At 46.9% G+C, this 26058-nt stretch overlaps 2 protein-coding genes across 8 annotated transcripts in view; one reads left to right on the forward strand and one right to left on the reverse strand.

Annotated features, from left to right (window-relative positions):
* LOC137426955 (myosin-10) overlaps nucleotides 1–26058 on the reverse strand; it is a 169285-nt gene that overhangs the window by 141949 nt on the left and 1278 nt on the right. The gene's annotated exons all lie outside the window — the stretch shown is intronic.
* Nucleotides 18837–26058, forward strand: part of LOC137426957 (tumor necrosis factor receptor superfamily member 5) — a 56089-nt gene continuing 48867 nt past the window's right edge. Inside the window, exons 1-2 of one of the 7 annotated variants that reach the window (XM_078778828.1) lie at nucleotides 19330–19433; nucleotides 20200–20261. In XM_078778828.1, coding sequence (XP_078634954.1) covers nucleotides 19397–19433; nucleotides 20200–20261 — 99 coding nt within the window. In that variant the 5' untranslated portion in view covers nucleotides 19330–19396. Of the gene's footprint in view, nucleotides 19434–19522; nucleotides 19566–20199; nucleotides 20262–26058 lie in introns of those variants that run through there. The other 6 variants (XM_068116025.2, XM_068116019.2, XM_068116024.2 and 3 more) reach the window with 6 other exon arrangements.

Raw genomic sequence — 26058 nt, forward strand, 5'->3', positions numbered from 1 at the left:
GCTTGCCGGATGGTTGATAGCACGCTGCGAAGCAGATGTCAATTTCCTGCGGTATCTCGTTATCGGCGACGAAGCTGCTTTCGCCATGGACGGCAAGGTCAATACCCATAATGTTCTTGAATATGCACCGACAGGACAACCCCCGGAATTTAATTTTGACACCAACATGAATCGACAAAAGTGGACTGTTTGGTTGGGACTTTGTGGAAGTGGTCAGGTGATCGGACCATTTTTATTTCAAAGGAATGTCAATGGTAACAGGTATCTGCAGATGATCAATGATGAAGTTTTACTGCAGCTGGAGGAGAACTTTGAGCGACAGGTTCGTGGTGTCTTCAGATATCCCTGGTGAGCCCAAGACGACGCCCCAGCACATCGTCTTATCGCTGTCCGAGATCGACTGAGGGAACTCTTTGGAGACCGAGTCATCGCCCTCAACCATGCAGTGGAATGGCCACCAAGATCACCTGACCTCACACCATGTGATTATTTCCTTTGGGGACATTTAAAGAACAAGGTGTTCATAACTCCTCCCCATGATCTTGACGAATTGCAGGGCCGTATTCAACATGAAGTGGGTGCTTTGCGCAATGACCCGGCTATGGTGAGACAAGCAGTTCAGGGCATGCTCCGCCGCTGTGAGCTTTGTGTTGAAAGGGGAGGTGGACATGTTGAAGGTATGGGAGCATAAAGGCCAATCATTCCTGAGAAAAGTTCACATCTGACGTTCATTTTGCACCAATTATCCTGACTTACATCGATTAGCCAAACTTGTAAAAATGCGATTTGAACTTGTCATTTTCAATGAACATGTACTCGGTCATGTGTGACAGCAATGATGCATGGAAGGTATCAATGGAAAGCTGGGGATGTCCTCTTAATTAGTAAACCACATGTAAATTGTCAAAATAAATAACCTTTGCATATTAACCCCTTGAATTCGAATTACCTTTTTTTTGATACACACTGTGTACACACATATATATATCGTCGGGTCCCTCGGATGAACGTTAAACTGGATGTCTCGCCTGCTTGTATTAGTTGGTGGGCGTTAATGATCCCACGTCGTCCTACACAAAGAGTAGGCAAGCTATCGCTGGCACCATGGCCAAATGACAAATTCTTTCCCTGATTGACTGCTGGGAAATCAGTGGCAAACCATGCGGTTGTGTCCCAGAAGGTGTACTTAGGTTGTTGTTGTTTCGTATGCAGCCTGTGGATGCTGGCCGCATCATTTTTCTGGAAGCACGTTTGTGAAGCTGATGCAGTGCCCCAATTACCAGTGAGCTGGTACTCAATTTGCTGTCCTCTGGCATTAATACAACGACCGATCGGGATTCAAACTCAGGATCCTTGGATCCCAAGCCGGCACCCTAACCGCTAAGCCAACACCAGGAACGGTTAGGGTGCTGGCTTGGGTAGGAGACCTTTGTGGAATGCCGGGTGTTGAAGGCTGAGAGACTGCTGCACGTGGTTTCGTTGGCATCTATATAGCGTGCTCGTCTCTGACCTGTCTGCTTCTGGATTTGTTTGTTTCCTTGTGGAGTCAAATAATAGCAGAAACTGCCGTCCTGGTGCAGTGCCACAAAAGGATGCTGCATCTCGGAGCTCTTCAATCTGCATTAAGATGTGGTCATTAAAGATCTCAGGATATCTCTTAGTTTTAAATGTAATGGATGCATTCGATATAATGCAGGTAACAAATTGCAGACAAGGAAAAGTAAAGGAACTGTGCAAAACGGGAAGCATCTTAATAATAATGCAGTCATCGACCTGCGTGGTGCATAGATCATTGATGTGGAACATGGTCCCAAATATAGCCCAGAGGCGTCCTCTCCCGTAAATTCAGATCCCGGTGCTGTCCCATCAGCCGATCCACGATTGTGGTGAGAATTTATGTCGGACTGCTCTCAAGGTTCCTTCTTAAAATGGTATTTCCACTCTTCATTGTTTTCACTGAAACAATTGGCGGCTTCAGATTGCCCTTCGTTGTTGGGCGTGTTTCACCCTCTGTGTTCTGATACTCGCATTACAACTGTTTACATGAGTATATCATCGATCGCCTTTGAAGGACAAATAACAGATTATAAGCGGTTCTGTACGATCTTACAGATGAGCCAAACACAACATTATAAAGGGTAATATGGGATCTTATTATATGAGCCAAACACAACATTATAAGGGGTACTATAGGATCTTATAGATGAGCCAAACACAACATTATAAAGGGTACTATAGGATCTTATAGATGAGCCAAACACAACATTATAAAGGGTACTATAGGATCTTATAGATGAGCCAAACACAACATTATAAAGGGTAATATAGGATCTTATAGATGAGCCAAACACAACATTATAAAGGGTACTATAGGATCTTATAGATGAGCCAAACACAACATTATAAAGGGTACTATAGGATCTTATAGATGAGCCAAACACAACATTATAAAGGGTACTATAGGATCTTATAGATGAGCCAAACACAACATTATAAAGGGTAATATAGGATCTTATAGATGAGCCAAACACAACATTATAAAGGGTACTATAGGATCTTATAGATGAGCCAAACACAACATTATAAAGGGTACTATAGGATCTTATAGATGAGCCAAACAAAACATTATAAAGGGTAAAAAAGGATCTTATAGATGAGCCAAACACAACGTTATAAAGGGTACTGTAGGATCTTATAGATGAGCCAAACACAACATTATAAAGGGTAAAAAAGGATCTTATGGATGAGCCAAACAAAACATTATAAAGGGTAAAAAGGATCTTATAGATGAGCCAAACACAACATTATAAAGGGTAAAAAAGGATCTTATGGATGAGCCAAACACAACATTATAAAGGGTAAAAAAGGATCTTATAGATGAGCCAAACACAACATTATAAAGGGTACTATAGGATCTGATAGATGAGCCAAACACAACATTATAAAGGGTAAAAAAGGATCTTATAGATGAGCCAAACACAACATTATAAAGGGTACTATAGGATCTGATAGATGAGCCAAACACAACATTATAAAGGGTAAAAAACGATCTTATGGATGAGCCAAACACAACATTATAAAGGGTACTATAGGATCTGATAGATAAGCCAAACAAAACATTATAAAGGGTAAAAAAGGATTTTATAGATGAGCCAAACACAACATTATAAAGGGTACTATAGGATCTGATAGATGAGCCAAACAAAACATTATAAAGGGTAAAAAAGGATCTTATAGATGAGCCAAACACAACATTATAAAGGGTACTATAGGATGTGATAGATGAGCCAAACACAACATTATAAAGGGTAAAAAAGGATCTTATAGATGAGCCAAACAAAACATTATAAAGGGTACTATAGGATCTGATAGATGAGCCAAACACAACATTATAAAGGGTAAAAAAGGATCTTATAGATGAGCCAAACACAACATTATAAAGGGTACTATAGGATCTGATAGATGAGCCAAACACAACATTATAAAGGGTAAAAAAGGATCTTATAGATGAGCCAAACACAACATTATAAAGGGTACTATAGGATCTGATAGATGAGCCAAACACAACATTATAAAGGGTAAAAAAGGATCTTATAGATGAGCCAAACACAACATTATAAAGGGTACTGTAGGATCTTATAGATGAGCCAAACAAAACATTATAAAGGGTAAAAAAGGATCTTAGAGATGAGCCAAACACAACATTATAAAGGGTAAAAAAGGATCTTATAGATGAGCCAAACACAACATTATAAAGGGTAAAAAAGGATCTTATAGATGAGCCAAACACAACATTATAAAGGGTACTATAGGATCTGATAGATGAGCCAAACACAACATTATAAAGGGTAAAAAACGATCTTATGGATGAGCCAAACACAACATTATAAAGGGTACTATAGGATCTGATAGATGAGCCAAACACAACATTATAAAGGGTAAAAAAGGATCTTATAGATGTGCCAAACAAAACATTATAAAGGGTAAAAAAGGATCTTATATATGAGCCAAACACAACATTATAAAGGGTACTATAGGATCTGATAGATGAGCCAAACAAAACATTATAAAGGGTAAAAAAGGATCTTATAGATGAGCCAAACAAAACATTATAAAGGGTAAAAAAGGATCTTATAGATGAGCCAAACACAACATTATAAAGGGTACTATAGGATCTGATAGATGAGCCAAACACAACATTATAAAGGGTAAAAAAGGATCTTATAGATGAGCCAAACACAACATTATAAAGGGTACTATAGGATCTGATAGATGCGCCAAACAAAACATTATAAAGGGTACTATAGGATCTTATAGATGAGCCAAACAAAACATTATAAAGGGTAAAAAAGGATCTTATAGATGAGCCAAACAAAACATTATAAAGGGCAAAAAAGGATCTTATAGATGAGCCAAACACAACATTATAAAGGGTACTGTAGGATCTTATAGATGAGCCAAACAAAACATTATAAAGGGTACTGTAGGATCTTATAGATGAGCCAAACAAAACATTATAAAGGGCAAAAAAGGATCTTATAGATGAGCCAAACACAACATTATAAAGGGTACTGTAGGATCTTATAGATGAGCCAAACAAAACATTATAAAGGGCAAAAAAGGATCTTATAGATGAGCCAAACACAACATTATAAAGGGTACTGTAGGATCTTATAGATGAGCCAAACACAACATTATAAAGGGTAAAAAAGGATCTTATGGATGAGCCAAACAAAACATTATAAAGGGTAAAAAGGATCTTATAGATGAGCCAAACACAACATTATAAAGGGTAAAAAAGGATCTTATGGATGAGCCAAACACAACATTATAAAGGGTACTATAGGATCTGATAGATAAGCCAAACACAACATTATAAAGGGTACTATAGGATCTGATAGATGAGCCGAACACAACATTATAAAGGGTACTATAGGATCTGATAGATGAGCCAAACACAACATTATAAAGGGTAAAAAAGGATCTTATAGATGAGCCAAACACAACATTATAAAGGGTACTATAGGATCTGATAGATGAGCCAAACACATTATAAAGGGTAAAAAAAAGGATCTTATAGATGAGCCAAACACAACATTATAAAGGGTAAAAAAGGATCTTATAGATGAGCCGAACACAACATTATAAAGGGTACTATAGGATCTTATACATGAGTCAAACACAAATTGAAATAGGGTACTTAAGGGTTCAATGGGGCAATTCAGCTGAAATAGCTCCTACCCTCCCACGCGCTCTCTCCCATGGGATGCCATCCGCGGAGGTTTATCCATGCTCTATCCTCTGAATGCTGAGTGTCAAATCTTCTTTGCTAGTATGCAGCACAATGCTGTGGGTAGCATCATTGGCTGTGGGCACGGCGGTGTCACTGATGCAATGCCCTCTGCTGGTTAGGGCAGGAATATGTAATTTGTGCAGGGTGCCAGTGATAGCTCGCCTACTTTTCAAGAAGGACACCATAGAATCTTCAACGTCCACCAATGAATGCTGGCAGACGGGATGCCGTTTAACATGCAGCACAAACACTGATGAATCACCTTCAATGTGTTACACTGGGATGTTTATTGCTGGATTTGTAGCTCAGTTTATAGCTGGGTCAGGATGCGAACCCAGGCTAGACAGCTTTGAGGCAAAAAAAAATTCCACATTGAATGCTCCAGTCAAGGACCACACAGTCCTCGTCGAGACCAGGCCCCAAACAAAAGAGCTGCATTGATAGAAATTGATAGAAAAGCGAAGAAAGAGAGAACAGTCTAAGAGTTCCTGAGGAAAAGACAGGAAATGTAAAGGTGAGGAGTGAAAATAAGTAAGAAAAGTGTATGATGTTTTCTTGTAAGAAAGAGAGATTAAAGCTAGGCTGGTAGCTATAGTTTGAGCGAGACAGGAAGTAACACCAGCAATCCTGACACGGAGTGTGTAAGATGGTTCCGGGCACCACCCTAACGCTCCTAAGTCAGAATGGTAGTACTACCCTGGGCGGTTGCCGTCTACAACCCACTGCCTCAGCGTACCTTTAGGCCACCCTTTCAGCCTCTGAGTTTCAAGTGAGGAAGCAGCACGTACCATTTTTTAAGTCTTTGGTATAACTCGGCCAGGGACGGAATTGAACCACCAACGTTCCCAAACTCAGAGCGGATGCTCCAACCACAATGCAACTGAGTTTTTAAAGGAAGCAACAAGCCAGAGCACAGAGGTCATTTTTTGACCGTTCCATACTTTGCACGTATACGTGAATGAATGAAAAACAGACAGCAGTATACATCTGTTTGGCATTCCCAAATGAACATGAAGGCTCGTGATGTTGACACCTCAGATTGATCATCCCTTATACTCTGCTGATTTGTTTATTGTCATTCCTTGTAATCTATTTATAATTACACTGATGCCTCCTGATGTCCACTTCCTATAGGTAATGCACATGCATGCTCCTCCATGAACCTTTTTCACTCAAGAAAGACAACTGTGCACGATTTGCACTGAAAGGATTACTTAATGGTTCCCAGAAAGAAGACTGTGGGGAATGGGTTAAACAACCTCCAAAGATGAAACAAAGGTTGCAGGCGTTTTCTGCTTTACAAGCACTCAAACAGCCAGACTGGCAAAAATGATGAACCCTAAAAGATACGTAAAGACCCAAAAACTAAACACGATGTATGGACCACAACATAGTACATTCCTTTTTGCCTCAACTTCTGACTTGGACATCTGTCAAGTGTTACATCTTTAGTGTTCTGCTCCCAAAGCCCAGAGATATTAATCTATTTCCCTTTGAATCTTACACCGTCTACCCTTCCCAATGGCGGCCTGTTTCACGTCTCCCCAAAACCATGTGTGAGAAACATTGCTGAGTTAGCCTCACTCATTCCTGAAGGGATGGAAAAGGCTATCGTAATCGGTCAGTGTGTGTGTGTGTGTGTGTGTGTGTGTGTGTGCACGTGTTGTTGTTGGTTGTTATCTCATATGGTACAGAGTCCTCCCAGGTCTCAAAAGATCCACCTCCATTTTGGTATGATTCATGGACTAACCTGTGAAGTTTTCTTGTTCTCAAAGTTTTGCTCCGAGGGCTCTTTTGAGGATTCTCACTGAACCCCCAGCCAGCTTCCAACTGCAATTCTTTTGTAGTAATATTCCCAGGGATGTTTTTTAAGATCTCCATGGGGTTCTTTTCATAAGATCATTCCTCCAATAATCACTGGTACAATTTCAGCGTTCCTCAACTTCCTGAATATTTTCACTTCATTTTTTGACATCTTGGTATTTGGTGATGCTCTTGATTTATACATTATTTAAGCCAAAATCACACGGTACTGCCAATTCAATTAGCAATGCCGTCTTTTTTTTGTACATCATTGCTACATCCGGTCGCAATGCTTTGTTTTCTTTGTTCGTGCTGATCGGATCATCAGGTTGTATGTGAGCATTACTTCTATGTTTTAAATGATTGCTTTTGGTTCATGTTTCCTTGAGTTTTCTGGAACTGGGAAATCAAAGTGTTTGTAGATGTGCCATATAATTAATCTACATACCTTGTTGTGCCTTTGTGTATACCGCTGTTCTGACATGAGTTATTTTACATCCCGCTTCATATTTTTATTTTGTCTATTTTGCAATCGTTAAGGCTGTGCTGTACTTGTTGCCCTTTTGATTTCATGTGTGACTTATTGTGCTTCCACCTGTCTTTTGGGGGGGAAAAATTATCGGTGGGTTGGGGATGCCTTTTCTGGCTTGCAGTCTTCGTGTTTAGTAGTAGTAGTAGTTGTAGTTGTAGTAATAGTAGTAGGACTGTGTGTGTGTGTGTGAGAAGGAGAGGGAGAGAAAGAGATCGACCATAAGGGATGTTGCAAATCATTTTACCTTTTTTCCCCCGAATGCGTGCACAACCGTAACGGGTTCTCGGGGGAAAAAAAGGTAAAATGTTTTGCAACACCCCTTACTTAATATTAAACTTACATAGGTCATTCATTCTTAGATATATCGTCACCTAGAACCGACGTTTAACGATCAGAGATGTGATATTTCAAAGCAAAACCAATAATGTACAGAGCTTAACGACATTTCACTTATCTTGTCATCAGTTGTATTATTTATCATCTTTGAGCTTTACACAATGCACTTTTGCCATTAGCAGGTGCATGCATTTCTTTTCGCAAGAGATGTTCGAGTTCAAACTTTGCTTTTGCGTGAGCGATGGCAATGCCCTTGAAAATCAGTTGAATCAGGAGCTGGTGCAACACTTCCTATATCTCTTTCAAACCCGCCAAATCCCACACACTCACCCTGTCTGTCCGAAAGGACCATCTGGGAAAGCCTTGTCTTTCTAGTTCATGAAAAGTTCGAGTTCTTTCTTTCATGAAAGCCTCATCCACCTCATAGGAACATCCTATTCCTAAATGAAGAGGTTTAGTCACTCAAACATTTGGCCCTCACCATCAGCCATGATATTTCTTGGGTAGACTATATTTCCAAGATGGCCTTCAAAGTCAGCCACTGACTGGGCATCACTCGTCATGTAAAATCTTTCCCTGGGCAGTCTGAACTTTTGACTACCTACAAGGCCTTCATTTGTAGCATGATGGAGTACTCCTCTCCCATTTAGGCTGGTGGCACTGCCTCACACCTTGCTCAGCGTTATGCCATGGAAACCAAGGCCTTCAAGATTATTGATATATCCCACGATGAAGCTGAATTGCTGGGCCTATCACTTTCACATCACATACAGGTTGGTGGTCTCTCTGTCTTCTAGAGACTCCTGTCTGGTGTTGCTCCCTCTGCCCTTTCCGTGCTCTTCTTCTCTCCCCACACTCCTCCCCCCACGCCCACCAAGACTTCTGCAGGGTGCACGTGGTCGGCTAGGGCCAGTAACACCCTTTTGGTGATACTCCCAAAATCCAGACTCGCTGCTCACCTACACTCATTCATTCCTCTTTGTTTTCCTACCTGTGGAACCAACTTCCAAATTCTCTTCAATCTCATTCTTCCATCCAGGGCTTCAAAATGGCTGTTCACCGCCATCTCATGTCACACCTCTCCCCCTCCCCCATCCACAACCATGATCTTTTCCACCACCATTAACTCTCCCCAAGCCCTCCTCTTTCTGTGTTTCCAGTTTTTCCTTTCACTTATGTGATTGAGAGTTTGCATTATCCTCAATATCATCGGGTTCATCCCCTGTATACATCTTTTTCACTCTTGTGTTCTCTGCAACTTGCTCTCATTCTTCCCACGTCCCTTATCAAGTGTTGCATACCAGTCCTGTTTGGCTTTCAGTGCGAAATAAAATAAGGAGAGACTTCCTATGATGTGTCTACCTCATACCAGGAATATGTGAAGACCGATAATTATTAACGAATAAATTCTGACATACCAGTATCATGGGAACTGAATTGTTCATGTCATCATAGTTGCCCTTCGTGTATTCGAAGACGGCCGTTCACATGTGACATGCGAACCTAGATTAATTTACTTATTGTGCGGGAGTTGCTGCCAAGACAACAACCACACACTGAGTGTCAAGGGATATCCAAGAACAGACCACTTGCTACACACTGCTTAGACAGAATATTTACAATCTATCATTGTTGCCGGCGCCAACTCGTCTAATCTTATAAGGTCCTTTGGCTCAACGGATTTCCGATGGACAGCACACACATCCATACCTCGCCGTCCATGCAAAAAATACCATGGTGACAGTTTGTTGCTGGGTCGATATTCGAACCCTGGCTAGACAGCTCAGTGGGTAGTGTGTGTACTTCAAAGCTATCGAGCCAGCCCCAAATCATTGATGTATCAATCGATAAATTACAAAATAGCGAGAAAAGATTAATTGATATATCATAATGGTTCATATTAGGAAGAACCTGGAATTGCAAAATGAAAGATATTCAAATCCCAGCGATATTGGTGCTCTGGACATAAATACCTCCTCATTGTGACCTTCCAAATCCAAGTCACTTCATCAAAGCCACCATGGTGCCATAGTAACCTGTATCAAGGGAGGAGCAAAGCACACGCACCCCTCCTTTATATGGGATCGTTTCTCTGTATGCAACTTTAACATAGGGACTGAAAATTCGTTTCTCGGCTTCGACTGGACGAAATCGGCTGCAAGTTTCAGAAGTAAATGCTTTATGCGTTGAGGTAATATGTTCCAAATTTCAACAACGTCCGTTTCCGCATTCTTGAGTTTTATTAAGAAAACCCGCAAATTCACGTTGGTGTCTGTCCGTCTGTCGGTCCGTCCGGCCATCCGTCCGCCCAAAATGTGTTCACGTTCCTATTTCAAAGGCTATACATTGAAACTACCTGAAACTCTAGAAAAGTTCATAAAAAGGGGCACCCTACAATGCCTACGTATATAGGTTAACTTCTTCATGCAGCTGTATGAATCAAATTGGCACCCCTTTATATGAACTTTTCTAGAGCATTAATTGGTTCCTCCGAAGAACACCAGGGTAGTACAGCATTCACATAAGATATTTTTGAATGTCCCTTCTTTTATATTGTTTGGCATTTTCTACAAGCTATGAAATGTCCCTTCTTTTCTATAGATTGCCACATGGCACTTACCATATAAAGGGGCCTTTTCTATGCCCATGACATTATTCACAAGAATTAACCCTACAACTGAGTGAGGACTTGTTTTTCTATAAAAGATGAGGGTATTGTACCACACTTCTATTTCATGCTCTCGTTGTCTTGTCCTGTAAAGTATAGTGGGATGGTGCTGGGATGACATCAATGAACGATACTGCAAGTGAGGAAGTGACAAATGAAAAGAAAGACGAATTGACGAATCTTGTAATACTTTCATGGATATAAAGTACGTGATTAATGAATGAATTGGAATGACTTTCATTTGTGTTATGAAGGTGGAAACTGGAATTTGATCTGGGAGATTCATAGAAGTCACATATTTGTTCCTCAATCACATGTTACTGCCCACAAGCATGCACAATTAAAACCTCGATGATCAGATATTGTATTTCGCGTTTACAAAATTTCTCTTTCGTCTCACTTTAAAGCATATATATATATATATGAGAAACTGCACATTGACCCTTTCACATAGCAAAATGAACCACTCTGCATCCCATTATGTACAACAGGGTCTCTCTTGTTTTATTATACTTCTGTTGTTTAATCCCTTTTATTGTACTATATGTAATTTTACTTGTTTTATCCCTTGCTTTATCTATACCCCTCACTGCACCTATATCCTCACTGCACCTATTTTCTCTATATCCTCACTATCTCTATGTCCTCCCTGCATATATATCCTCGCTATCTGTTTCAGAGAGTATATACTTATATAATCGCTCTAACAGATCCAAACAAGATCCTGGAGTGCTAAGCTGAACACTTTAAGGGTGTTCTCAATTGCCCCTCCTCCATCTCAGATGCGGCCATTGACTCTCTTCCCCAGCGATCTATATTATAAGACCTTCCCAGCCCTCCGACTAAAATAGAGACCACCAGAGCTATCCAAGAGATGTCATCTGGAAAGGCCCCTGGTGATGAAGGTGCCCGCTCCGAGGTTTTCAAGTTTGGTGGTGCCAACCGCCTCATCTGACTGACTGACTGACCCAGCACTACAATAGCATCTGGAGTAAGGACCAGGTCTTCACAGGTCTTCAAAGATGCCACGATTGTTCCCATATACAAATGCAAAGGTGATAGGTCGTGTGTCGACAACTACCGTGGCATGGCCCTACTATCTATTGCTGGGAAAATACTTTCCAGTATAATTCTTAATCGCCAATAAGCAACAATTGTCAACAGCATCACCCCAGAAAGCCAATGCGGCTTTCATGTAGCATGTGGCCTGACCGATATGATGTTCTCTGCTCGTCAACTTTAGGTAAAGAGCCAAGAACAACATCATGATCTACAGATGGTTTTCGTCGACCTTACGAAAGCGTTTGACCTGGTCAGTAGAGAATGCCTGTTGAAGCTACTGCACAAAGTCGGCTGTCCTGCTAAGTTGATCAACATCATCAGATCCTTCCACGAAGTCATGGTTGCTCATGTATGTAAGGGACAGTGTATGCACTTCTGAGTCATTTCCTGTTACCAACGACACAAATTAAGGCTGTGCCCTAGCTCCCCTATTATTTAGCATTGCATTTTCCTCTATGCTTCATGATGCCTTTGAAGATTGCACCCTGGGAGTGATGATCCAGTTTCGCACCAACTGTAGTGTTTTTAATTTGCAGAGTCTGAAGGCCAAGCCCAGAATCACAGAAATGTTGCTGCATGATCTACTTTTCGCTGATGACTGCACACTCTTCAGTCATAATCCCGAAGATATGCAATTTATTGTCAACTCCTTTGCGCAATCTGCTCATCGTTATGGCCTTATGATTAGCCTCAAGAGGACCGAGGATATGCTTCAGCCAAGACCGGAATGTGCGTATACCGTCCCATACATTACGCTCAATGACACGCCACTCAAAGTTGTAGATAAGTTCTGCTACCTTGGAGGTGTCCTCTCTAAAAATGCAATGATTGACAACGAAGTAACAGCAAGACTCGGAAAAGCGCGTGTCCTTTGGAAGATGACATATCGCCTTTGGCATCAACGTGGCATTCACCTGGACACCAAGAGTCTGAAGGGAAGGCCCGCTGGGCCAGTTACTTTGAGCGGCTGTACCAGGCTGGCCCACCGGCTGTTGAGTTGGATGTCAGGGGTGTTGCTATCCCAAATGCTGACCCCCCCAATTAACTGTGAACCGCCTCACTTGTGGAAACACAGGCGGTGGTGAACCGGTTGAAAGAGGGCAAAGCTCCTGGGATTTGTGGCATCCATGCTGAGCTTCTCAAGGCTGGTGGAAATGCTGTACTTGAGACATTGCATGCAGTTCTGTGCTCTGTTTTGAGCACAGGCATCATCCCAACTGACTGGAAGAGGGGTCTTGTTGTTCCCCTCTGGAAAGGGAAGGCTGATCACCAGGACTGCAACAACTACCGAGGGGCGACGCTACTCTCGGTGCCTGGCAAGGTCTTTGCTTGGATCATTCTTGAGAGGGTTCGCTGCCATCTGCTCGAGCACCAGTGACCGGAGCAGTCAGGCTTTACACCAAAGAGGTCAACAATTGACCGTATCCTTGCGCTTCGGGCCCTCACCGAACGCAAGCGAGAGTTTCGTCAAAGGCTGCTTGCAGCCGATGTTGATCTCCGCAAAGCGTTCGATTCGGTGAATTGGGATGCCTTCTGGAGGATTCTTGGTCTTCGTGGGGTGCCACCAACGCTGATCAATCTGATCTCTGAACTATACTCTGGTACTGAGAGTGCTGTGAGGTGTGGTGGCTCCATCTCTGACTTATTTCCAGTTGTCACTGGAGTTCGGCAGGGGTGTGTACTGGCTCCCACATTCTTCAGCACTTGTATGGACTGGATCCTGAGGAGGATGTCTGAGAGGTCAGGCTGTGGTGCATTGTTTGGGAGTGTCAAGATCTCTGACCTTGATTTCACAGATGATGCAGTCATCCTTGCGCAGACGCTGGATATTCTTATGGGGCCCTCCAGGCACTGAATGAGGAGGTGGGGCCACTGGGGTTATGGATTTCAGGCTTTCAATGACATCTTGGATGCTGCTGTCTTGCCTGTGCCTGTTTGTGGCGAAGATGTCGAGGTCACGAAGAGATTCAATTACCTTGGCAGTGTTATTCAAGTCTCAGCATGTTGTGAGCCAGAGGTTGATAGACGTCTGGGTCAGGCCTGGGATGGGAAGTCATGGATTCACTGGATCATGGGGTGTGGTGCTGTTGGTATCTATGCAGGAGGACAAAAGTCAGTCTTTAAGTCCTTGGTGCTTCCAGTCTTGCTCCACGTATGCGAGACTTGGACCCTTACCAAAGGCCAGAGAATGAGACTTAACTCCTTCGGAACCAAGTCTCTTTGGAGAATCCTTGGCTATCGCTGGTCGGACTTTGTGTCCAACGAGCGGTTGCTGAGAAAGACTCAGATGAGATTTGCAACCTGTATGGTCCATGAGCATCAGCTGCGGCTGTATGGACATGTGGCTCGTTTTCCAGACGCTGATCCAGCTCACCAGATACTCTCAGCAAGGGAGCCTCGTGAGTGGAGGAGGCCAACGGGCCGACCGCATGCCTCGTGTTTGCAGCAGGTTGATCGGCATCTCAAGGAGATAGGGATGAGCCAGGCATCAGCCTGGGGGATGGCCAGACAGAGGCCCCTGAGGTATCGTCGGAAAGTGGATGCGGTGACGTGCTGCTCCCGCACATGCTCCCATACCTGACCTGACCTGACCTGACCAAGATCAGTGTCTACCGTGCCGTTATCGTATCGACACTCCTGTACAGATGCAAATCTTAGACAACATATCGTCGCCATATCAAACCCCTTGATCAATTCCATATGCGATGTCTTCGTAAGATCCTTGGCATCACCTAGCAAGACAGAAGGGTCATTCCATGTCAAATCATCAAAGAATCTGCCGTCATCTCTCAGATTTTTGTAAAACTTTGGGAACCAATTGGGACCCATGAAAAACGGCAAGAACTCAAATATTTTTGCTAACAGCCTCTTAATTAGTGAGATACAGACTAACGAACTTTGGACTAATTAGCGCGACGTCGCGAATTCAAATGGCCATATCTCTAAAAGTATAACACCTAGAGAGCTGGTTTTGGTGTCATTTTAAAGGTATTTTCATGCCCTATGAATTTGCCTGGGCAACATTTTCCTACCTCCAACCACAAAAAAGTTATCACAAAATATAAACTTCAATTGTGAATCCCCCAAAAATGTATCCTTCAAATTTCCTCAAATTCATCCCAGAGGTACCTTAGGATGTCAAGAAGCTTCCACATAAATTTTGTGATGGGCACTCCAATAATTTCTGAGATATGAGCAATAATGTACATGTACGTATGGCATATAGGTTCGAAAACTTTTCTTCAACTGCTTCAAGATGAACTTTTCCTTGGCAGTCGTCATTTTTCTGCAGCTCCTTCAGAAGTGAACTGCCAATTTCTGTTGGTGGCAGGCCTAAGCATTACACTAAGCCAACTTGGACTTTCCCTGGGGATCTTAGACTGTGAAAGTTGCATCACCTCGAATTACCCACATGGGAAATCCCAGTTGGAATTCCCCAGAATACCTAACACCTCAATCCTAGACCGATGTAGTATCCAGGAAATTGAGTATTTCCTGATCATGACCAGCTTTGCTGGTCAGGACACCTCACACACATGGAAGACCATAGAATCCCAAGAGCGTTTTTCTATGGCCAACTTGAATTTAGTAAATGGTTATGTGGTGGACAAAGAAAGCATTATAAGGACGTCCTTAATTCTACACTCAAGTCTTGTGCCATTACAGCTGTCACCTGGGAACATCAGGCCACAAACAGGTCAACTTGGCGCAACATTTGCCGCAAACGCCTGGACCACTTTAATTGTGGGAGACTTGCCATCGAGAGACAGCGGAGGCAAGAAAGGAAAACCTGCCAACGTCCATCTCGGCAAGGACCAGTCCACACCTGCGATGTTTGTGGTAGACGCTGTGGGTCCCACATTGGACTGTGGTGATGTTAAATCCAGCCATCGCACAACGCACACTGTTTAGTGAGCACGGCAACGAAGGGAAGAGATTTGTCAAAAGCGATAACTCACACCATCATCATATACTCACTATCTCAATATCCTCACTGCACCTATATTCTCACTGCATCTATCTCCTTGCACATATATCCTACCTGTATCTATATCTGACCTGCATTTATATCCTACCTGTATTTATATCCTACCTGTATCGATATACTCACTGTATCCATATCCTCCTTACACATATATCCTCCTGGTATCTTTATCATATCCTACCTGTGTTTTTTATCCTCCCTGTGTCTATATCCCCTTTGCACATATATCCTACCTGTGTCTATATCCTCCCTTTATCTATAATCTATATCCTCCTTGCACATAAATCCTCCCTGGACCTATATCCTCCCTGCACCTATATCCTTGTTGTACCTACAGTCACGTAAAAAAGTAAGTACACCCCATGTAAAGTTTTGACTTTTTCAACATATTTCAACATACAGCTATTTGATATTAATTTCAACAATATTGATAGATAAAGGTGATATAATATAACAAATATCATGAAATATTTACATTTTGTCGTCCATTGTATAATTTAAATAAACATAAATGCAAATTTCGCATGTGGAAAAAGTAAGTACACCCCGACATTTATCACTACTTCAAATACCTAAAATTAGAATCAGGTGCACCAGCTCAGGTGCAAATGATTAGAACATCGTTAGAGAGGATCTTGGAGGAACCTGTCTTATTTAAACCTCAGACATTTAGTTTGGTTTGCTCTTTGTTGTTGAAGTGTGCGGCGTCACCATGCCTAGATCAAAAGAGCTCTCTGAGGCCTTCAGAAAGAAGGTTATAGATGCCTACGAGTCTGGGAAGGGATTTAAAAAGATCTCCAAACAATTTGAAATCAATCATTCGACTGTCCGGAAGATCATCTACAAGTGGAGAAGATTCCAAACAACTGCCAACTTGTTCAGGCCAGGCCGCCCCAGCAAGTTCAGCCCGAGAGCAGACCACAAGATGCTGAAAGAAGTCTCTAAGCACCCCAGAATGTCATCACAGGACCTACAGGTCGCTCTTGCCACTGTTGATGTCAAAGTGCACGAGTCTACCATTAGAAAGAGGCTGCACAAATTTGATCTACATGGGAGGTGTGCCAGGAGGAAACCTTTGCTGTCCAGAAAGAACATCAGGGCAAGACTAAAGTTGCAAAGGCAGACCTTGCAACCTGACAATGACCCTAAACATACCAGTAAATCCACCAAGGAATGGCTGAAAAGAAAGAAATGGAGGGTTCTGGAATGGCCAAGTCAAAGCCCGGATCTAAATCCCATCGAGATGTTGTGGGGGGATTTGAAACGAGCTGTGCATGCAAGAAACCCCTCAAACATCGCACAGCTGAAAGAATTCTGCATGGAGGAGTGGGCAAAAATTTCTCCCAGTCGATGTCAGAGACTTGTAGACAGTTATAAGAAACGCCTACTTGAGGTTGTTTATGCCAAAGGGGGCAATACCACCTATTAGAGCCAAGGGTGTACTTACTTTTTCCACATGCGAAATTTGCATTTATGTTTATTAAAATTATACAATGGACTACAAAATGTAAATGTTTCATGATATTTGTTATATTATATCACCTTTATCTATCAATATTGTTGAAATGAAGATCAAATAGCTGTATGTTGAAATATGTTGAAAAAGTCAAAACCTTACATGGGGTGTACTTACTTTTTCACGTGACTGTACATCCTCTGTGTACCTATATGTACCATGCTTCTACAGTATATTCTCGGCACAACATGTTCTTCCACGTGTTCTTGCCCCAGAGGGGAAGTGTGCCATGCTTTGCTGTGGTTCTTTTGGTGCTGCATGCCACACCTGGTTCCGTATTGTCAGAATGCTTAATCCATCTTTTTCGAACGCCTGAGGCTCCAGCTCCTATTTTTGTGGCTTCCATGTAACATTTCTGCGGGTTTTTTTGCACACACCTCTCTTAGGAGGAATGGGGAAAAGAAGTAATGGCCGATGGGTGAATGGTGAGGACTCCGACGATCATCGAGACTGTGCACTTAAATACAACTGCAGGTAGAATATGCATAAAGAATATGCATTCCAATCTTCTGGGAGTCAAGCTCGTCTCAAGAGAGAATTGTGAGAGAATTGCCAGTCATTACGTGGATCGTACATAAAAACCCATCCGATTCATTAACGACATTCTGGTTCGGGATAATCTACCTGCATCATCTGGTGATGCTAAATCCACTCATATTATCTTCCTTTGTTACAGGTTGGTCTGAATGACTGTGGACCTTCTTACGTAGCCTTCTCCTGCACTTGCACCTCATACATAAATTGAGGAAGGAGGGGGGAAGAGGAGGGAAAAGGAGGGGACGAAGGGGGGGAAAGACGGGGGGAAAAGAGGAGGGGGGAAAGAGGAGGGGAGGAAGAGGAGGGGGGGGAAGAGGAGGGGGGGAAGAGGAGGAGGGGAAGAGGAGGGAGGGGGGGGGAAGAGGAGGGGGGAAGAGGAGGGGGGAAGAGGAAGGGGGGGAGAGGAAGGGGGGGAGAGGAAAGGGGGAGAGGAAAGGGGGAGAGGAAGGGGGGAGAGGAAGGGGGGGAGAGGAAGGGGGGGAGAGGAGGGGGGGAAGAGGAGGAGGGAAAGAGGAGGGGGGAAAGAGGAGGGGGGAAAGAGGAGGGGGGGAAAGAGGAGGGGGGAAAGAGGAGGAGGTGAAGAGGGGGGAAAGAGGAGGGGGGGAAGAGGAGGGGAAAAGAGGGGGGAAAGAGGGGGAGGAGGAAAGAGGAGGGGAGAAAGGAGGGAGAGGAGGAGAAGAGGGGGAAGAGGAGGGGAAGAAAACTCCGAACTCTCAAAACTCTCGAGCAAAATTTCTCAAAAAGAAATCAAATTCCCCCAAAAAAAATTTAAATCTCAATTTCTCAAGGAGCAGAAACTTCTCAACTGGTGTAGTATTTCTCTTTTCCTTATCCAGTATTTGATCTTCTTCTTCTTCTTCGTTTGTATGCAGCACAGGGCTGCGGGGTAGCATCATTGGCTGTGCTGAGGACGCGGCTGTGCCGATGATGCTTCAGGACTTGTGAAGAGACCATTTACATTTTACAAAGGCACAAATCCACGGATTAATTTCCTTCAATCAACCCTTATTCGTCTTGCGTTGAAGTTTCTTCGAAGAGAACTCGTATTTCATTTTACAGTGAATCTACCACAACTACAACGACCTCAATTCCTTTGTACAACCCGCAGCAGTCGTCATGGCGTTTGCAACAGCATGTGTGGGGACGATCGACGATGGAAATAAATAAATAAACAAACAAAACGTACTGCGTCATTTCTCAGCAAAACTAACTTCCGCCAAAAGGAAAGTCCCTCTCAGAACCCAAGGAAATATAAACGACGCATGCTGCTCGGTCAACCATTGCTTCTGTTCCCGCCAAAAACCCTTGTACAACAAGATGCTGATGCGTGTGTGCTGCCTCTGGATGTCCGTCGCCTCCACGTGTCTGCCGCTAACGCTAACGGATGCGCAGTCGAACGAGACATTAAAAAAGGTACGGAACGTCCACCAGCGTTTTTTACTTCGCTTCGTTCACGCCGTTTGGTGTATAAATTAAATATTCGTGTCTGCCATGGATTATGCGACGTCTCGTACGAAACAACTGTGTGATATGATGTACATTTCATCGACCTCCTTAGAAAAAGATAATAAAATTAGTGCCATTTCTGCCGCCCGCTACACCGCTGAATCCATGCCTGATCGAGTTAAGACTTCGAGGGAGGGGAGGGGGTCATTTGGCCCATCATGCCTACGCTATGGATCAGAGGTTTAAATAGATCAGGTGAGTGTTGTTGGGAGGAGGGTAAAATTCTCCAAAACAGAATGTTATTACTCTGAATTGGGATCCAAAGCGGGTACCTGACTCTGAGTCTGGGAGGTCAGTGGTTCGAATCCCGCCTGAGATCATATAATGGTGTGTACTGCTTCCTTGCTTGAGGTTCAGCATTTAAAAGGATGGAGCACGTTCAAACAACCATAAGTCGGTATTTAATAGTGCAGGCTTTGGTAGGCCTAATGGCCTTGTTTTAACGTCAAACTGGTACTGTATTACGAGACTCATGCTGTTTATTATATTCCATGACATCAGCTGCATCAACAGTGAATAAATGGGGGGAAATATTGATCTTAGCTTGGAGTCAAACATTGGTTATACTGCACTAAAGACTTGTAAACAAGTAGGTACCAATATGTCTCCAATCTGCCTAACGATGCTGAACCTCTACTCTGATTCGAATGCATTATCCTCCATGATGTACTTTGTCAGTCATTTGTGAAGAATAACTGAAACTTCACGCATTTTACACAATTCCATATCTCAAGCGAATTCAATATCTTTGGTATTAACTTTTATAAGGAAACTTAATACGTGGGAGGTCAGGAGGCCATTTCGTCTATCACACCTTTATTATATCAGACATCCCAGCACTTCCACCTGCTCTAGGTGGTACAATTGCAACTGATAACCCAAAGCAGGTACTTTGGCCAGGGTGCCAGCACAAAATGGCCTACTCTTAGAGGATGTTTTTTTTTTTTTTTACATCCCCAAGGTAAGACGACGGAAGGAAGGACAGCATGCTCTGAGGTGCATTACTCCCACTTAACAGAAAAGGTTTTTTTAAAGTTAATACATACACACATATGCACACACTTTTCATGTCTGTTCCTCACAATTCTCCTTACTTATTGTATTGTTTTAGCTATTCTTAAAACATCTATTTATCTATGTAATAGACTAATGCCATCTGTCTGTCTGTCCATCTTTCTGTCTGACCCTGAAACACCGAAAAGTTCTTCTGAGAGAAAAATATGTACAAAGTAAAAGTTGCTTCAAAGAAATCCAAACCTACAGGAAAATTTAAAAAAAATTCAATCAGACAGAAAATTCAACCTGGGCAGTGTATAGGCAACAGGGTGGTGTGCCGCAATGTTTATCTGCCTTGATCTGCATTCATTCACTCATGTGATGTGCTTCTCCTCCCTGCAGTTCACCTATGAGTCTGTGAACCTGCTGTCCTGTCATTTAGCTCCTCCATGAACCTAAATATATAATAACTAGTAACTAGATGGTATTCATAGAATACTTACCCTGGGCAGTCAACTTGGTGTGAGCCAACTCTTCTGTTTTTGAACGTTTCTTTTTTTTTTTGATCCAATATGGCTGCCAGACCACGTGAGCGATGACATCATAAATTTACATTCTCTAACGAATTGTTGCATAGATCATGCTCAATAAATTTCAAACTGATCAGACTAAGCGTTGTCCCCGTCGAATTATGACGTTGTGGCGGACACAAAAGCCCACTGGCGTGGTGACATCATTCCGCGCACCAAGTGGGCGGTGGCCACGCCCGAGGGGTAGGCGTGGCCTCATGATATACACCGGGCGCGCAGCCCAGAGCGCGCCAGTGTTACAGTGAGCTCCTGAAATAAAGACGCTTATAAGTTACCGCTTGTCCGCTTCCTCCTTGCTCGCAAGCAGCGCGCGTAACGCCGCGCTTTACTGGTGACCCCCTCGACGTTGGATCTGCCGGAGCGATCCTTCCACACGCGACGCCATTGCCATGGCCAACTTCATCAAACTTCCCGAATTTTGGGAGGCTCAGGCCGAAGTCTGGTTCGTCCAGGCCGAAGCCCAATTTCAGCTTCGGCGCCTCACCGGCGATGACACGCGCTATTGCCACGTCGTCGCCTCCCTCGGGCCCGGCACGGCCGCTCGAGTTGTGTCCGTCCTTCACCACCCACCGGACGGCCACAAGTACGAGGCACTCAAGCGGCTACTCCTAGCCACGTTCGGCCTCACGGACGACGCATGGGCCGACCGCCTCCTGGATCTCCCCGAGCTCGGTGACACGCGCCCGTCGGTCCGAATGGACCATATGCTGTCACTGTTGGGCGACGAAGCCCCCGGTTCTCTATTCCGGGCGCTTTTCCGTCGCCAACTTCCAGCGCAGGTTCGCCTCGCGTTGGCCGGGACCGGGCTAACGGAACCCTGAGCATTGGCAGCCGAGGCGGACAAGTACTTCGCCGCTTCGGACACGCGGGCGAGAGTCGGCGTGGCCGTCACGGCCCTCGTGGCTGATGCTGCTGCTGATGCTGCTGATCCACAGCATCAGCTTATACAGCATACGCAGCATGCCGATACGCACCTCGTGACCGCCGCCACGCCCCGCCCACCGCCGCGGCGAAAACCGCCACCGTGGGGAAACCCGCCAACTCCACCGGCCTGGCGGAGCCAGCCGCGCTCCTCCAGCTCCACCACCTGGTGCTGGTTCCACGCCAAGTTCGGCCACGAAGCTCGGCAGTGTCATCCGCCATGCTCCTTCAACAGGTCGGGAAACGCCCGGGCCGGCGCTCAATAGTGGCGATGAGCGCCGGCCGTTCGAGCAGCCTGCTGTTCATAACGGACACCTTCTCCGGGCGCCGTTACCTGTGCGACACGGGAGCGCAGGTGAGTGTCGTTCCTGCCGGCACGTCAGACAAGCACGCCGCGGGTGGGGGCCCCGCGCTGCTTGCCGCGAACGGGACGCCCATCCGTACGTACAGAAAACGCTGCCTCTCTCTGCGGTTCGGAGGGCAGGTTTTCCGATGGACGTTCGTCACCGCCGACGTGCCCATGGCACTGCTTGGCGCGGACTTCCTGTGCGCTAATGGGCTCCTGGTCGACGTCAAGCGCAGACGTCTTGTCCAGGCCGAGACGTTCAGCTCGCTCGCTTGTGCGTTGCCCAGCTCAACAAGCGGCTTGCCAAGCGGCTTGCCGAACGGTTCAGTTCCGGCCACGTTGGTCTGTACGCTTCCGGCAGCGGACGCATTCACCCGCCTCCTCGCCGGCTTCCCGGCCCTCACGCGGCCCACCTTCTCGGCGGGGGCCGTCAAGCACGAGGTGGCCCATCACATCCCCACCGTCGGGCCACCGGTCTACGCCCGGGCACGCCGCCTCGAGCCGACGAAGCTGGCGGTGGCAAAAGCGGGGTTCGCTACCCTGGAGCGACTCGGCATCGTTCGGCGCTCAGAGAGCGCTTGGGCGTCGCCGCTGCACATCGTGCCGAAGCCCGGCGGGGGATGGCAACCGTGCGGGGACTATCGCCGTCTCAATGACGCCACGACTCCCGACCGCTACCCCGTCCCCCACATTCAGGACTTTTCCGCCCGTTTGGCGGGCATGTCCTTCTTCTCGAAGGTGGACCTCATACGCGGCTACCATCAGGTCCCCGTCAGGCCGGAGGACGTCCCGAAGACGGCGGTCATCACGCCATTCGGACTCTTCGAGTTCCTGCGCATGCCCTTCGGTCTGAAGAATGCGGCTCAGGCGTTCCAGCGACTGATGGACAGCGTCCTGCGTGACTTGGATTTTGTCTACGTCTACCTGGACGATATCCTCGTCGCCAGCGCGTCCCGCGAAGAGCACCTACGCCACCTCCGCATGCTCTTCGAACGCCTGGGCCAGCATGGCCTGATTGTGAACCCCGCAAAGTGCCGGTTCGGCGCCACCATAATCGATTTTCTGGGGCACCGTGTCACCAGGCACGGAGCCGTCCCCCTGCCGGCCAAGGTGGAGGCGGTGAAGGGGTTTTCCGCGCCCCCGCACGATCAGAGGGTTGCAGGAGTTCCTGGGCATGGTGAACTTTTACCATCGGTTCCTGCCCCGTATCGCCCAGCTCCTGCGCCCCCTGCACGAAGCTCTCCGAGATAAGCCGGGCAAAGGCGACGTTACCTGGACCGAGCAGATGGACACGGCGTTCACGGGCGCGAAGCTCGCCTTGGCTAACGCCACCATGCTCGCGCACCCGGCGCCCGATGCACCGATCGCCCTCACCACCGATGCCTCAGACTACGCGATGGGCGCGGTGCACGAGCAATGGGTGCGTGGAGCTTGGCAACCGCTGGCGTTCTTTAGCCGGCAGCTTCGCCCGCCCGAACGCCGTTACAGTACCCTCGACCGCGAGTTGCTCGGGCTTCACTTGGCGGTCAGGCACTTCCGCCATCTGCTCGAGGGCCGTGCGTTCACTGCCTTCGTCGACCACAAGCCGCTGATCTTCGCGATGGGCAAGGTCACCGAGCCGTGGTCGGCCCGGCAGCAGCGTCACCTCTCGGCCGTGTCCGAGTACACGACGGACATCCAGCACGTCGCGGGGAAGGACAACCCGGTGGCGGATTGCCTTTCCCGGGCCGTCGCCCACGCAGTCCACCTCGGCATCGACTATGCCCGGATGGCAGCGGACCAGGCCGCTGACCCCGACGTCCAGGCCTTGCGGACCGCCGTCACGGGCCTCCGCGTCACCGAGGTGGCGTTCGACGGCGCGGGCGCGGCCCTCTTGTGCGACGTCTCCCTCGGGCGTCCTCGCCCCATCGTGCCCGCGGGCTGGCAGCGCCAGGTGTTTGACGCCATCCACGGCCTGTCCCACCCGGGCGCGAGGGCCTCCCAAAGGCTGATCGCCGACAAGTTCGTCTGGCATGGCCTCCGGAAGGCCGTCCGCGGCTGGGCCAGGACGTGCCTCGTGTGCCAGCGCGCCAAGGTGCACCGGCACACTCAGGCCCCGTTGGCCCCGTTCACGGTGCCGGAACGCCGGTTTGACCACGTCCACGTGGACCTGGTGGGACCTCTGCCCCCCTCGCGGGGTTTCACCTACGTCCTCACCATGGTGGACCGCACCACCCGGTGGCCGGAGGCCGTGCCCTTGGCGTCGACAAGGGCGGCCGATGTCGCGCAGGCTTTCATTGCCACCTGGGTCGCCCGGTTCGGCGCCCCCTCAGACATCTCATCCGACCGCGGCCCTCAGTTCACCTCGGAGCTCTGGGGGGCGGTCGCGCAGGGGCTCGGGGTCCGGCTGCACCGAACCACGGCCTACCACCCCCAGGCTAACGGCCTGTGTGAGCGATTTCACCACTCATTGAAGGCCGCGCTCCGTGCCACCCTCCGCGACGGCGGCTGGGTCGACAGGCTCCCCTGGGTCCTGCTGGGCCTCCGGACGGCGCCCAAGGAGGACCTGCGCGCATCCGCGGCGGAGTTGGTCTTCGGGCAACCGCTGCGGGTGCCGGGCGAGTTCCTCCCCGACTCCACGGCACCATGGTCCGCGGCACAGCAGTGCTCCGCTCTGCAAGAGACCGCCCAGAGGTTCGCCCCGGTGCCAACGGCATGCCACGGGCACCCACCGACGCACGTCGCCCCGGAGCTTCGCACGGCGGAGTACGTCTTCGTCCGCCACGATGCCCACCGGACACCACTGCGGCCCCCGTACGACGGGCCTTTCCGCGTGCTGGAGACCGGGGCGAAGCACTTCACCCTGGACATCGGCGGTACTCCTGACCGCGTTTCGGTAGACCGCCTCAAGCCGGCCCACCTTGACGTGGACCATCCACCGCCAGTGGCCCGACCCCCACGTCGGGGATGCCCCCCTGCGGGCGGACCCCCGGCACCGCCCAGCCCCGCCGCCACGCCGCCCCCCGGTCCTGCACCCATCCCAGGGGCAGCCAGGGGCATCCCACCTGGCATCCGTGCACCCCGGACGCCGCCTATCGCCAGGGGGCGCTTCGGCCGGGTCATTCGTCTGCCCCGCAAACTGGCCCTCCAGGTGCGCGGGAATTCTGGGGGGGCACGTGTGGCGGACACAAAAGCCCACTGGCGTGGTGACATCATTCCGTGCACCAAGTGGGCGGTGGCCACGCCCGAGGGGTAGGCGTGGCCTCATGATATACACCGGGCGTGCAGCTCGGAGCGCGCCAGTGTTACAGTGAGCTCCTGAAATAAAGACGCTTATAAGTTACCGCTTGTCCGCTTCCTCCTTGCTCGCAAGCAGCGCGCGTAACGCCGCGCTTTAACGTCATAATTATGGCACCAATGATGTCATCGTTAACAACACCTATTCCCCATATGGAGTTATTTACAATGAGCCACGTTTCAATTTTTTCCATGGAGCGGTTTCGGAGATATAGAGGTGCAACCTTTTTTCGATTTTTCCAAGATGGCGCCTGTACCACGTGACATATGACGTCAAAATTGTCATTTTTAAAATTCCACAGGAGGAGCCGGTCATATTCTGAAAATTTCGTGCCAATCGGACTAACAGTTGCAGAGAAATTTTTTTTTTCATACTGATCAGATCAAGTGTTGTACGTGTCGAATTATGACGTCATAATTAAGGCACTGATGACATCATCATCAACATATCTTATTCCCCATGGTGAGTACTTGACAATGAGCTATGTTTCCATTCTTTCCATTGAGCGGTTTGGGAGATATAGAGGTGTAACGTTTTTTCCAAGATGGCGTCTGTACCACGTGACCTATGACGTCATAATATTCACTAAAATATTCGACAGGAGGAGGCACTCCTATGGTGAAAATTTCATGTCAATCGGACCAACAGTTGCCGAGAAAATGAATTTTTTAAATGCTGACACGGCACACA

This window comes from Myxine glutinosa, chromosome 5, assembly GCF_964187855.1.
Source record: "Myxine glutinosa chromosome 5, kmMyxGlut1.1, whole genome shotgun sequence".
In the NCBI taxonomy this organism is placed as follows: Eukaryota; Metazoa; Chordata; class Myxini; order Myxiniformes; family Myxinidae; genus Myxine; species Myxine glutinosa.